Genomic DNA, 13,451 nt, shown 5'->3' with positions numbered 1-13,451 from the left:
TTTAAGGTGGTCATATAAATTGATTAATATAATTTTACATAAACTAAAACTTTATGTACACGAACTGTTTGAAAAATGCCTACTTAAAATTAACTTTCTTCAATCGAAGGGATTTAATTGGCCTCACAATGCCACGGCGTTCCTCGCGATGCCTTTTAAGCTCCGCCTCCCGCTTCTTGACCATGTGCTGCGATTTCTTTTCCTTGTTCACCTCGAATGTCATCTGTCTATTGCCCAAGGAGCGACCAACGTTCGTCACTTGTCCTTCCAGGCTGGACACGATGCGCACGCGATCTTGCAGGCTGACCTGCTTCAATCGCCGCTGCAGCTCGCTGTTGCCCTGATGTTTGTCCAGAGGTGTTAACTTGAATTGAGAACCATTTGTGGACGGCTTTAAGGCGTTGCCATTTGTTATTGGTGCTGCATAATCATCGGGTCCATCTGGTTCCTCTTCGTCGTGTTCATTTTGCTGCTTCTCCTCCTCGTCCTCTTCTTCGTCACGCTGTTTTTTGACCTGTTTGTAGGCTTGTTTCATGTCTTTGATATACTCGCGCCTATCTTCATCATCCGAGGAAGCTTCATCTCCGCTGCTCTCCTGCCCATCGCTCTTCTCAAAGCCAAACAGATCCTCATCGTTGTCGCTGTCCTCACGGGTTTGTGCCTCCTCCGCATGCAGCTCGGCGACGCGTGCAACTTCTACACGCTGTTTAATTTCCTTGGCCTTAGACTTATCCAGGCGATTGAGCACTGGCGCCAGCAGACGATACTCCTCGGCCGCCTTGTTGACGGCAAAATCACTGTTCTCGAACATGGCCTTGAAGCGCGTATCCTGCAGCAAGCTGGGCATTTGGCGTTGTTTGGCGCTATTCGACGGATTCACCTGCTCATCCATAATCTTAAGTGCCAGCTCCTTGTTGACCTTGGGCAATTTGGATTCAATTTGCAAACGCGACTTGCGTTCGCTTTCGATTTCCTGCCTGATTTTCTCCTTACGGAAGCGGTCAAAGGCAAATGGTTCCACAATAGCCTTTGCCTTGTTGTACAATCTCACATCCATGAAATAGCTGTCGAGGATAGGCATATTTAAGAAAAGTGTGGGTTATAGTTACAGTCATAAACTTACCCATGCATATAGCCCCTGAGCAAACTGGAGCCTATTAAATGCTCCATTCCCAGTTCGGCGAGCTCCTTTTGTGTGATGAACTGATAGTCATCGTAGACATTCTCCACCACCTCCGACTCAATTTCCTCGGTGAGATTATCGAGGAAAGAGCACCAGCGAGGCGCTGGTCCCATTGCTGGCACATAGTATGTCAACATTTTCACATCCTCCTGCGCCAGAAAGAACATTCCCGTGTCGGGTATGGTACAGAAGTCATTAAACGAACTGGACGACTCCACATAGGCGATTTGTTTGCCCGTTTGTTCGTCCCACAACTTGAGAGTCGCCTCATCCAAGCTGTAGACGGCATTCTGAGCTGGATTGAAAGACAGTCGCTTGATGGGCAGCTTATTCAAATGATCCTTAATCAGCAACGGTTGTCGAGCGCGTATATCATACAGCAGCACATGTCCAGAGGCGGTGCCAACGCCCATTTGCAATCCATTTCGAAATTTGAGCGCCGTAACCGAGGGAAACTCTTTGATGCCCGGCAGTTTGATAGCCACATCCAAGGTGGCGCAACGTTGTTTGCTACGTGGATCCCAGGCCTCGACCGTTCCCTCTTTGGTGCCAACAGCCAGCAGATGATGCTCTGGATTCACCTCGCAAGCATTCAGGGAGCTGGCATCTGATTCAAAGGGCTGCAAAAACTGCCCACGCTCAAGATTCAACCGATAAATATCCTAGTTAATTAGTAGACAATTTGTTAATTCAATTCTAAAAGAGATTTGTGTTCTTACTCACCCTGCCCACGCCAACGATGAACATATCACAGCTGGCTTTATGAAACTTCATGTCGCGTCCAAAGCGCGGAATACGCAGTCTGTAGTGCCGGCCATGTGCAGCATGGATTTCCACATAGCGATCGCATTGGAGAAACACCATTTTGGTGTAGTCATCGCTGATCACCTCAAATGTGGTCACTTCCGAGTCAAAGCAGCGCTCAAATTTTATTGATAAATTTGACACCTCAAAGCATTTGACGCGCGGCTTGTACGTGCCTGTGGCGAGTATATATTGATGGTCTGGACTCATGCGTATGCTAGTGCACACGCCGGGCATATCAAAGTCCTGAATCAGCTCGATCTGTCGGCGGGAATCCACCTTCTTCATCAGCTGTGAGCGCTTTCGGCGATCGGTGAGCCACTTTAAAGAATTATCACTTATTAGACGCTGCTAACTGTTGATATATACATTTACTTACATCTGGCACCGATTTGCCGGCGCTCAAGTTGTAGATTTTTACATCGTTTACTTCGTTGACAAACATTACTGCATTTTAATAGTAATAATCGGGCATAAACAACAAATAGAACACGTGCGGCTCAATAGTGCTAGGCAACTGAACAATTGCACAATTTTCCAACACTAAGAGCATTGCTCCTACAGCTGTTAATTTGATTACCATTTATTCTGTGCATCAGTCTGGCAACATCAAACCAACTCGTCACCAGCGATTTGCAAACAAGAAAACGCAAAAGAAATTTGCTGCTTGGTGCATCTGGTTTTTCATATTTAATTAAAGTTCTATATATTGGTGTTTATTTTATTTTGCTTGTGCTGCACTTGAATTAGGTGCCCCACTGTGTGCCATTATCGACTGTGCGTAATTGCAAATATAAACAAATACACAAGTGATACACACACACAAGCCCATATTACACCCCTCCAGCCCCGTGCTCCGTACTGGAATCCAAAATACAAAAAGAAAGAAAAAAAACGGTGAGTAATATGTTATTTGATTGCTACTAAGCCAATTATTAGGCTGCATTTTTTTTTGCGTTGCCTAAAGTTCAAAATATGCTTGTCGTGAGAATAGAGGAAAAAGCGAGAAGGGTGGGAGGAGGGGCAAGTCTGAATATCCCGTAATGATAACTTTCCCTTGTACCACATAAAGTACTCGCTGCAATGCTGTTCTTGTTATTATTGTTGTAGGGCAACTCTCCTCTCTCTCTTGCTCTCGTGCATTTGTAATTGATATGTCTTGGTCTACTCCCCTTAATTGTTGTTCTTGTTGTTACTGTTGGTATTTTGCTCTGGCGCGCCTTTTGTTAATTCATAAAGTAACGGTGCGTTAGCATGCCACAGGGAATATTCACAAATTTATATAAATACACACACTCGCCAAAAAAAAGACACCTTAATGTATTTAATTATTTTTTGCGATAAATATAAAACTCATTATCGGCATATTCTATGCACAGCTGACATTTTAAGCAGCAGCTTACAGTTATTATCGGTTATTATCGTTGTTTCTGTTTCTGAGGCAACATCGAAGTTTCCTAAGCGTAACACCCGCTTTCGTTCATTGTTTTGCGATTGACTGATAAGCAGTTAGCCTTAATCTACATACAATATTTCAAATATATATATTTATATATGTACGAACTTGAGGCAACTTTAACAGTATTTCATATCGTATTGCCGATTAATAAATAAAAAAGCGAATTACAATTTAACTGAACACTGGAAAAATTATATTGCTTTTTTTGTGGATAAACAAGACAAAAATGTATATTTTTTAAAATTGTTTTCACATGTTCTGTACTATTATTAACTCTCTGTTTTTATTGTTATTTAAATAACGTTTATTCAATATTAATTTTGTAATATTCTAATTTTTAGCTAATAAACTATTATTTTTAATGTGAGCACAATGCCTTTCAGAGTTAATAATATACAGTAAAAAACGGAGTAAACGATAACTTGTTTATATATATATAAATTAATTATTTCTTGTCACATGCCCCACACGATATTCGTATTTATCATAAGATGTTTGTGAGAACTAGTTTAAACTGAAATTCTCACATACAATATTTATTTTCTTTACCTTTTCGAGTTTAGGTACACTATTAAATATTCTCAATTAAATTCTCTTATTTTGACTTCGGCATCTTTGTACTTGACTCCAATTGTGGTAGCTCAGCAATTTGGTCCAGTTTTCATAATTTCGGCATATTAAAAAGGCCAGTAATTTGATATGCACGCGTCAAGTGTTGCTTTGCCACTACATGTGAAACTGTCAGAAGAGGGGGTTAAGAAGCACAAAAGCCAGACAACAACTTTTTATATATAAATGCTCGGTTTTAGCTCAGTCAACAAACAAACCGCGGACGGCTGTTTAAACATGAAGCACAAGCCTGGCAAATGGGAACAGCCAGAAGAGGCATCCAGAAACAAGCGGCGCTGAAACTTATTAATGCAGCGCTACAATTGATTGATAAGCACAGGGCGCAACACATACTGAAGTTGCACTTTTAAATTATTTGGTCGCACATTTCGTTAGCCTTCTTGAGTAACTCGCAAAATGAGTTTTACAGTGCCAAAAATCCAAAGCATTGTTAACAAGCTGTACGAACACATCGATTATTTCGTTGAAAAATGTGGGAATTACCAAAGAAACCGACGATTATTCGAAATATATTTGATGTATGTTTGTATATCGTTTACAGATCCCAATATGACTGCAGCACCCTATAACTACAACTATATATTTAAGTACATCATCATTGGTGACATGGGCGTAGGCAAATCCTGTCTGCTGCACCAGTTTACGGAGAAGAAATGTGAGTAACTAACAATTACAGTGTACACAATTTTCTCAACTTTGTATGCCCACAGTCATGGCCAACTGTCCGCATACAATTGGCGTGGAGTTTGGCACACGCATCATTGAGGTTGACGACAAGAAAATTAAGCTGCAAATTTGGGATACGGCCGGTCAGGAGCGTTTTCGAGCCGTAACACGATCGTATTATCGTGGTGCTGCTGGAGCATTGATGGTTTACGATATAACCAGGCGGTAAGTCACTTAAACTAGACTAAAATATATAAATAATAATTATTTCAACAATCTGTGCAGCTCCACATATAATCATTTGAGCAGCTGGCTCACCGATACACGGAATCTCACAAATCCCAGCACTGTGATCTTTTTAATTGGGAATAAATCTGATTTGGAGAGCACACGCGAGGTAACTTACGAGGAGGCTAAGGAGTTCGCCGATGAGAATGGTCTGATGTTTTTGGAAGCCAGCGCCATGACGTAAATACGCAATTATGCGCTGTTTTTAATTGATGTTAGCCTAATGTCGTGTCTCATGCTTCTTTTTGAAACAGTGGCCAAAACGTGGAGGAGGCTTTTCTTGAAACGGCACGCAAGATCTATCAGAATATACAAGAGGGACGCCTGGACTTAAATGCATCCGAGTCGGGTGTCCAGCATCGACCCTCGCAGCCATCGCGACAATCGATTAGCAGCGAGGCAATGCATGCCAAGGATCAGTGCTCGTGTTAAATGTATTAACTTTATATACTATATATATATATACACACACACATACAAAAATAGATATACAAATCGAAATTTTATTTTTAGCGCAACTCGTAATCATATTGATTTCTTATTTATCCAAAAGCAAAATGCAATGATACAAAAAAAAAGCAAAGCAAAAGTAAAAAATACACTTGTATGTAGTTAAATATTGGATTAAGTCGTAAAAAGTGTGAACAAAAACCAAAATACATAAACGTCCCCCATATGACAAGCGACATTTAGAAATCTGTGTAATATCTAGTAAGCTATTGATAGTAAATTGAATATTTTCAATCAACTGTTGCATTACTTCTCATTAATCGTTGCAATCGCAATGAAACTGTTTTGATATTTAGATGAAAAACAAAAAGAAGAAAACCAAATGATAATGTTGGAAGATATCTCTTATTTCTATCCTTTATACATTAAACATGTTTATTATATTTTCTTTGTTCTTTATATCACAATTTGTTAGAAATAATCTGTATATATTATAATATAAATTTGTAATTTGTATCTCTCCCTTATGCTCATTTTGTTGAATGTTGTGTATTGTAAACGTGCAAAATTAGAATGCGAGCAATGTTATATGAAATATTAAAGACGTATTTAACGCATAAAGCTATAGGTAATAAAGAAACAATATTTATAAAACCCTAGCAAAAGTTGTAACTCATTTATTGGCAGTAGTGGGCTCACAAAGCAGTAAGCACAACTGCTATTGACTGTATACAATTATTAAATTTAATAATTGTTAATCTACGTCGTAAATTGATCATATGCCGTGCACATCCACTATTCACAAATCAAAAAAGCAACGAGTGCGCGCGCTCAAACACGAGTGGCAACGCTGCGAATGCTATCGATAATCCCACTATCGATAGCCGTCCAAGTATGCAAATTAATTGAATTTAATTAAATCAGTGGTAGTAAGCCAGCAGTTGACGACATGGCACAAATTCCGGTTTTGATGGCCATGCAGTGATGAAATCTACTCCACACACTTAACACAACTGAACATATGATGCAAATCAAGCGTCTGCTATGCAAATCCTGCACCCTCGGCACGCTCCTCATCGCTGCCGTATGGTTACTGGCTTTGCTCGTCTACATGCACACGCTGCGCACCTCCATTCCAGCAGCGGGTTGGCGCTTCAACAGCTCAGCAACCCCCCGGGCGGAGTTGAGCTACCAAGTCCAGGTGACCGTTGGCTGCTCACCCGCATCCGTGGGGGGAAATGTGACGGCGGAGGCGCCACCACAGCAGTTTGAACTGCTAGGCGTGGTGCGCAACAAACAGGACAAATATATACGTGACATTGGCTACAAGCATCATGCGTTCAATGCATTGGTCTCCAATAACATTGGACTCTATCGGGACATCCCCGACACCAGGCACAAGGTGTGCAAGCAAACGGAGCCGGACAGCCACCTGGTGCAGTTGCCGCAGGCTTCGGTTATAATGTGTTTCTACAACGAGCACAAAATGACGCTGATGAGATCGATAAAAACCGTGCTGGAGCGTACACCGGCACATCTGCTCAAGGAGATTATACTGGTGGATGACAACAGCGATTTGCCGGAACTGGAATTTCATCTGCTGGCCGATCTGCACGCCCGCCTGAAGTACGACAATTTGCGCTATGTGCGCAATGAGCAACGTGAGGGTTTGATACGTTCCCGGGTGATTGGAGCACGCGATGCCAGTGGCGATGTTTTGATTTTCCTCGACTCGCACATCGAGGTGAATCGGGAGTGGGTCGAGCCCCTACTACGACTGGTCAAGGCAGAAAACGCAACGCTGGCCGTGCCAGTCATCGATCTCATCAATGCAGACACTTTTGAGTATACGCCAAGTCCGCTGGTGCGCGGCGGTTTCAATTGGGGCTTGCATTTCCGCTGGGAGAATCTACCGGAGGGCACGCTCAAAGTGCCGGAGGACTTCAAGGGACCATTTCGCTCGCCGACAATGGCGGGCGGATTGTTTGCCGTGAATCGTTTGTATTTCCAGCACATTGGCGAGTACGACATGGCCATGGACATTTGGGGCGGCGAGAATATTGAGATCTCGTTTCGCGTCTGGCAATGCGGCGGTGCTATTAAGATTGTGCCCTGCTCCCGGGTGGGGCACATCTTTCGCAAGCGTCGTCCATACACGGCGCCCGACGGTGCCAACACCATGCTGAAGAACTCGATGCGTGTGGCCCATGTCTGGATGGACACATACAAGGAGTACTATCTGAAGCTTGAGAAGGTGCCAAAGGGCTATGATTTTGGTGACATTAGCGACAGGCTGCAGTTGCGGGAGCGTCTGGAGTGCCAGAACTTTGATTGGTATCTCAAGCACGTCTATCCCGAGCTGCGTGTACCCGGCGAGGAGTCCAAGAAGCCGGTGTCGGCACCAGTTTTTCAGCCTTGGCATTCGCGAAAACGCAACTACCTCGACTCCTTCCAGATGCGTCTGTCGGGGACACAGCTCTGCGCCGCCGTCGTCTCACCGAAAGTGAAGGGCTTCTGGAAGAAAGGCAGCCCGCTGACGTTGCAGCTGTGCCGGCCCCGTGCACCCAATCAGCTGTGGTACGAGACAGAGAAATCGGAGATCATATTGGACAAGTTGCTGTGCTTGGAGGCGGTCGAAGATACTATGGTCGTCGTCAACAAGTGCCACGAGATGCTTGGCGATCAGCAGTGGCGCCACACGCGCAACTCCAACAGTCCCGTCTACAACATGGCCAAGGGCACCTGTTTGCGTGCCTCGTCGGCCGAGGTGGGCGCCAGCATCAGTCTCGATCTCTGCTCCAAGGCGGACGGCATCGGTGGTGCCTGGGATATTGTTGTGATGAAACTGGAGCAACCACAATCTAAGATGGACAAGGCGCTGTGAGCGGAGCCTGCAATATAAAATAGACTGAAGTTAGTCGCTAAGCTGAAGAATAAGTATTAAGTTTTTCACATAGTCAGTATTTTTGCAAAACATGATTTTTTGTAATGCTAAGAATAGTTTTGTATAAAAAATAACGCAATGAATCGAATCGAATTAGTTCAAACAGATGTATTCATCATAATCAAATAGTATCAAATATGTTTATGTATGTAGTTTTCTATTGGTGTTATATCAATTTATTGTTTTTAGTGTGCATAATAACAATAATATCTTAAATATATAATTAATTGATAATGGCAAAATTGAACTTACAGAAATTTTAAATATTGGTTGGTTGAGAGTGGGGTGAAAATTGCCCATATTTATTTGTGTCCGACATTTAGATATTATATTGAAAGTAATCTTTTTTCTATTTTAAATTGATATATTCATTTACATTTATTGATTTTTTTGCTGATATATCAACTTACACATTTCAACAAGTGTCATTTTACTCTTTACCTTTTTGAGTTGCAGCTGCTTTCATTCGATTTTTGACGCTAACCAACACTGGTTTATTCGCGTCGTTCTTCTAAAGTGGCGCGTGAATTGGCAAATTGTTTAAAGTCGACTCAAAATTATACATTAAATCCATATGATGGAAGGAAAAACTATTGTCAGCAGACAGGAGCCGGTGCTGCATTTAGGTGAGCATTAAACAAAGCATACTTAACTCTACAATTTGCTAATGCTTTGCTCGGTTAGACACAAATGCACGACGCAATTTCATTAAGTTCTACAACAAGTTGGGCGAGGTAAGTTGCTCTGTGCTTATGCATTTATTAGCTAGTTACAAATTTACATATTCGATTGCATTGGCCCCACTAGAAACCCAGTTCGACGGTACGCTTTTACGATCACACTGATTGTTACACTGTGCACGGCGGCGATGACTGTGAACAGGTGGCCAAAATTGTGTACAAATCCATGGCATATGTGCATCCCCTGCTGAAGGAAGATAAAAAGGAGACGCTGCAGTATGTGGCGATGTCCAAATCGAATTTTGAGTTGGCCGTACGCGATCTGCTGCTAGTGCGTAATCTGCGCGTCGAGGTTTATGTGAAACGCGAGGAATGGCAGCTGGAATATCGTGGTTCGCCGGGCAACCTCCTGCAGTTTGAGGACATTTTGTTCGCGAACAAGGAGGTCCTGGTAGGCAACAGCATCATCTCGCTGCAGGTGAAGCTGGAGGGCGGTACAATGCGACGCGTGGGCGTTGCAGCCGTCGAGCAAAATGATTGCACATTTCAGCTGCTCGAATTTGTCGACGATGATTTCTTTACGGAGCTGGAGGCCACCGTGGTGCTGCTTGGTCCCAAGGAGTGTCTGCTGCCGTCAGCCGATGGTGAATATACAGCTGTTAAGGCGCTGCTGGAGCGCAATGGCGTGATGATCACCCTGCCCAAGCGAAGCAGTGCTGCCGAGCGCAATGATTTGTTGCAGGATCTAAATCGCCTGCTGCGCTTTGCCAAGGGTCAGCAGGAGGATGCCAATGGGCTGAAGGAGCTGCAAATGCAGCTAGCCGCCGAGGCACTGCGCGTGGCCATAAAATATTTGGATTTGGTCAATGATGCCGGCAATTTGGGGCACTACGAAATGAGGCAGTTGGATCTAAAGCGGTGCGTGGCGTGTACATAAATATCTTCAATATTATATCAGGATAATGTTACATTTTTATATACTTAGGCAGCAAGATTTTTAGGTATCTTTATATTTAGTGTGTTTCACATGTAATTCTTATAATTTTTTTCTTTACAGTTTTGTGCACTTGGACTCTGCTGCTGTGGCCGCTTTAAACATTATGCCCAAGCCGGGCACGCATCCAACGATGCCCTCGTATCGCTGGCAGAGCATACTGGGTGTGTTGGATCATTGCCGTACGCCGCAGGGTCATCGACTCATGTCGCAGTGGGTGAAGCAGCCGCTGCGCAGCTTGGACATACTCAATGATCGTCACAATATTGTGCAGTGCTTGCTGGAGGCGCCCGAGACGCTGGACACTCTCAGCCTGGACTTTCTGAAGCGTATACCAGATATTCTAATGCTCACCAAGAAACTGATGCGTCGCAAGGCCAGTCTACAGGATCTGTTCCGCGTCTACCAGGTCATCTTGCGCACGCCGAAGATTCTGCAACTGCTGTTGGATTTGGAACATAGCACAGTGCAGAGCGTTCTATGTGCGCCGATTAAGAGCTTCCTAGAGGATCTAACTGGCCTTAAGCAGATGGTCGAACAAGTCGTAGACTTTGAGGCTATTGAAAAGGGCGAATATTTGGTCAAGGGCTCCTTCGACAGCCGCCTCATGGAGCTGCAGCAGACCATGACGGAGCTGTACAGCAAAATGGAGCGGCTGCAGCGCAAGTGTTGCGATGAGCTTGATCTGGATAGTAAGCTGATAAAGTTGGAGAATGTGGCCAAGTTGGGCTATCATTTTCGTACCACACTCAAAGATGATTCGGTTTTGCGCAAGAATAAAAACTATCGCATTGTGGATGTAATCAAAGGCGGCGTTCGCTTCACCTCCGACAAACTGGAGAGCTATGCGGATGAGTTTGCCAGCTGTCGCACACGCTACGAGGAGCAGCAACAGTCCATTGTCGATGAAATTATCCAGGTGGCTGTCGGCTATGCAGCGCCGCTGACCTCGCTTAACAATGAGCTCGCCCAGCTGGATTGTTTGGTCAGTTTTGCAACAGCTGCGCGTTGCGCTCCGACGCCCTATGTGCGCCCCAAGATGCTGCCCGAGGGCGCTGGTCAGCTGCTGCTCGAGGATGTGCGTCATCCGTGCCTGGAACTGCAGGAGCATGTCAGCTTTATAGCCAACAGCGTAGCTTTTGAAAAAGGTGCGTAGTCAATGCAGTTGAAATTTTTGAATGCACTTCAGCGTTTTTCTTTCTTTTCCATAGATAAATGTAATATGTTTATTATAACTGGTCCAAATATGGGCGGAAAGAGCACATATATACGCTCTGTGGGCACAGCTGTCCTAATGGCCCATGTCGGGGCTTTTGTGCCCTGCAGCGTGGCCACAATTAGCATGGTGGATTCGATACTGGGACGCGTAGGTGCCAGTGATAATATTATCAAAGGTCTAAGCACGTTTATGGTGGAAATGATTGAAACTTCGGGCATTATAAGGGTAAGTGATTACATGAAAATCTTGTTATATTGAATATTGTTTGTAACAAAATATAAACAGATAAGACACATAAGTAATATAATTTTATAAACCGCAGACAGCTACGGATAAATCACTGGTCATCATCGATGAGTTGGGACGTGGCACATCTACCTATGAGGGTTGTGGCATTGCCTGGTCCATAGCCGAGCATCTGGCAAAAGAAACAAAATGCTTTACACTGTTTGCTACGCATTTCCATGAGATAACCAAACTGGCCGAAACGCTGCCAACGGTTAAAAACTGTCATATGGCCGCCGTGGCCGATAAGGATAACTTTACGCTGTTGTATCAGGTGCGAGCTGGCGTCATGGAGAAGAGTTTTGGCATACAGGTGGCACGTCTGGCTAACTTTCCGGAGCATGTGGTGCAAAATGCCCAGGAAGTGTACAATGAGTTCGAGGACGAGCATGCTGGCAAGCAGAGTCAAGAGGACAAAGCGCTGCTGGACAAGATACAAGTGGCCATAGAGCAGCTATCAACAGCTGGCAATAACACCGACATCAATGTGGAGGATCTCACACAACTTGTGGCCCAATTTGCCAAGGATATTAAACAACTGGACAGCGATTATTTTAAGGCGGTGCTGACCACTAGCGAGTCTTAAGTCTGGACTTGTTTTGATATTTCATAATTCTGTTAGGGCTCCTGTAAAATATCATATAGAATAATAATGTAACAATCTTCCACATGCCATCCATCAAGAGTCTATCGTTTATTATTTAAACATTTATTGGTCTTTTTTTTCTTATTAGCTGTAAAATGTTTTTCCTTTTCTATTTTAGTTTCATATTGTATCAGTTTTAAACCGTTTCTGTTTTAAACATCAAATTTGCATACGAATTTTGTCACTAATGCATTGAATTTGTTAATGAAGTTATATAATTAATTTTACTATTATAAAATATTATTATTAGGGGTGTTTAGTTTAGTGGACTTTCGGTATTATATATTTAATGTGTATACATGGCATTGCGATATTATCGTCTTGTATTTGAAATCCATGTAAATCATTTCATTATGTTTAGTTTAGTCATTTATTACATCTTACAACGTTTAAACACTCCAAAAAATAAATATTATATTAGTATGCGTAATATAAACATTTAATTAGTTTTTTTTTTAGTTTAGTTGTTATTTTATTATAAATATTTTTTTTTTTTGTAAATTACATTTAGTAGTTAACTGTTTGCTTTTAAAATTTCCGTCTCCATTTTGATTTCAATTATGTTTCAAATTCGATAAGAAACTGAATTTAAAACACTTCTCTCCACTTTGTTCTAGCTTCCATTTACTTTTCTATGCATAAATTCATAAAATGTTTCGAAATACGATACAAAGGCAATTAGGTTTTTTTTTTTGGTATTTGGTTTCTCTTGTTGTTGTTTTTTTTCTTTCTTTTTGTTGCTCGTGTAAATGTTGCAGAATTTTGTTTAGCTAAAAAATCGGTATAGTTAAAGTTATTAGTTTTGTGCAACTCAACTGAGGTTCTCGAAAATAGTATTGCATACTTTTCAGGTGGTCCTATTTTGAATACACTTGCCAACGATATTGTTCGTTAAAAGGACATCAGGCTAGTTTGATCGGATGTACTCTTCAAAATATTTGCTGGATCTGTTTTTCTTTTGCAAATATCTGTGGGAAAATCAAAAGTTAATACGGACTACTACAATTGATTTGTTTATTAAAACAACTGCACCAAAATGTAGTCTCAGCTTTTTCAGAGATATTCTTTAACATTCAAATAATATATTGGCAAGAGTATTTAAACTTCGGTTACTCCAAAGTTGGCTTCTTGATTTAAGTGCAAGTTGTGTGTGTCTGTGTGTGTTGTCTGTGCGAGCGTTAAACAAAGATACCATTGTTACAA

The 13,451-nt window shown here is 42.4% G+C and overlaps 4 protein-coding genes across 4 annotated transcripts; 3 read left to right on the top strand and 1 right to left on the bottom strand.

The window, feature by feature from the left end:
• On the bottom strand, nt 1-2,469 carry LOC6562775 (nucleolar protein 10). The gene is made up of 4 exons (XM_001988730.3): nt 2,367-2,469; nt 1,907-2,308; nt 1,124-1,845; nt 1-1,064 (listed from the first exon to the last, which is right to left on the bottom strand). The coding sequence occupies exons 1-4, from the start codon at nt 2,430-2,432 to the stop codon at nt 80-82; spliced, it is 2,175 nt and encodes a 724-aa protein (XP_001988766.1). The 5' UTR covers nt 2,433-2,469; the 3' UTR covers nt 1-79.
• A 192-nt stretch (nt 2,470-2,661) lies between these two features.
• On the top strand, nt 2,662-5,778 carry LOC6562504 (ras-related protein Rab-14). Its single transcript, XM_032736479.2, has 5 exons — nt 2,662-2,884; nt 4,618-4,731; nt 4,787-4,967; nt 5,028-5,210; nt 5,285-5,778. Exons 2-5 carry the CDS (start codon nt 4,626-4,628, stop codon nt 5,460-5,462), a joined length of 648 nt encoding a protein of 215 aa, XP_032592370.1. The 5' UTR covers nt 2,662-2,884; nt 4,618-4,625; the 3' UTR covers nt 5,463-5,778.
• Nucleotides 5,779-6,362: 584 nt separating this feature from the next.
• On the top strand, nt 6,363-8,568 carry LOC6562505 (polypeptide N-acetylgalactosaminyltransferase 35A). The gene has a single exon (XM_001988732.2). The coding sequence runs from the start codon at nt 6,502-6,504 to the stop codon at nt 8,362-8,364; it is 1,863 nt and encodes a 620-aa protein (XP_001988768.1). The 5' UTR covers nt 6,363-6,501; the 3' UTR covers nt 8,365-8,568.
• Nucleotides 8,569-8,925: 357 nt separating this feature from the next.
• LOC6562506 (DNA mismatch repair protein spellchecker 1) lies at nt 8,926-12,308 on the top strand. Its single transcript, XM_001988733.3, has 6 exons — nt 8,926-9,050; nt 9,109-9,158; nt 9,232-10,022; nt 10,162-11,246; nt 11,310-11,542; nt 11,640-12,308. Exons 1-6 carry the CDS (start codon nt 8,999-9,001, stop codon nt 12,186-12,188), a joined length of 2,760 nt encoding a protein of 919 aa, XP_001988769.2. The 5' UTR covers nt 8,926-8,998; the 3' UTR covers nt 12,189-12,308.
• The last annotated feature ends 1,143 nt before the right edge of the window (nt 12,309-13,451 follow it).

Source organism: Drosophila grimshawi, unplaced genomic scaffold (genome assembly GCF_018153295.1).
Source record: "Drosophila grimshawi isolate 15287-2541.00 unplaced genomic scaffold, ASM1815329v1 contig_1377, whole genome shotgun sequence".
Classification (NCBI taxonomy): domain Eukaryota; kingdom Metazoa; phylum Arthropoda; class Insecta; order Diptera; family Drosophilidae; genus Drosophila; species Drosophila grimshawi.
The sequence above is the reverse complement of the archived record's forward strand: the minus strand, read 5'-3'. Positions and strand labels throughout refer to the sequence as shown.

Coding starts and splice junctions, on each gene's coding strand:
- LOC6562775 (XM_001988730.3), bottom strand. CDS start 2,432: ATGTTTGTCAACGAAGTAAACGATGTAAAAATCTACAACTTGAGCGCC. Junction 2,309..2,366: donor CCGGCAAATCGGTGCCAGAT/GTAAGTAAATGT, acceptor AATTCTTTAAAG/TGGCTCACCGATCGCCGAAA. Junction 1,065..1,123: donor CTCAGGGGCTATATGCATGG/GTAAGTTTATGA, acceptor TATCCTCGACAG/CTATTTCATGGATGTGAGAT.
- LOC6562504 (XM_032736479.2), top strand. CDS start 4,626: ATGACTGCAGCACCCTATAACTACAACTATATATTTAAGTACATCATC. Junction 4,732..4,786: donor CCAGTTTACGGAGAAGAAAT/GTGAGTAACTAA, acceptor GTATGCCCACAG/TCATGGCCAACTGTCCGCAT. Junction 4,968..5,027: donor GTTTACGATATAACCAGGCG/GTAAGTCACTTA, acceptor CAATCTGTGCAG/CTCCACATATAATCATTTGA.
- LOC6562505 (XM_001988732.2), top strand. CDS start 6,502: ATGATGCAAATCAAGCGTCTGCTATGCAAATCCTGCACCCTCGGCACG.
- LOC6562506 (XM_001988733.3), top strand. CDS start 8,999: ATGATGGAAGGAAAAACTATTGTCAGCAGACAGGAGCCGGTGCTGCAT. Junction 9,051..9,108: donor GGAGCCGGTGCTGCATTTAG/GTGAGCATTAAA, acceptor TTGCTCGGTTAG/ACACAAATGCACGACGCAAT. Junction 9,159..9,231: donor TCTACAACAAGTTGGGCGAG/GTAAGTTGCTCT, acceptor TGGCCCCACTAG/AAACCCAGTTCGACGGTACG.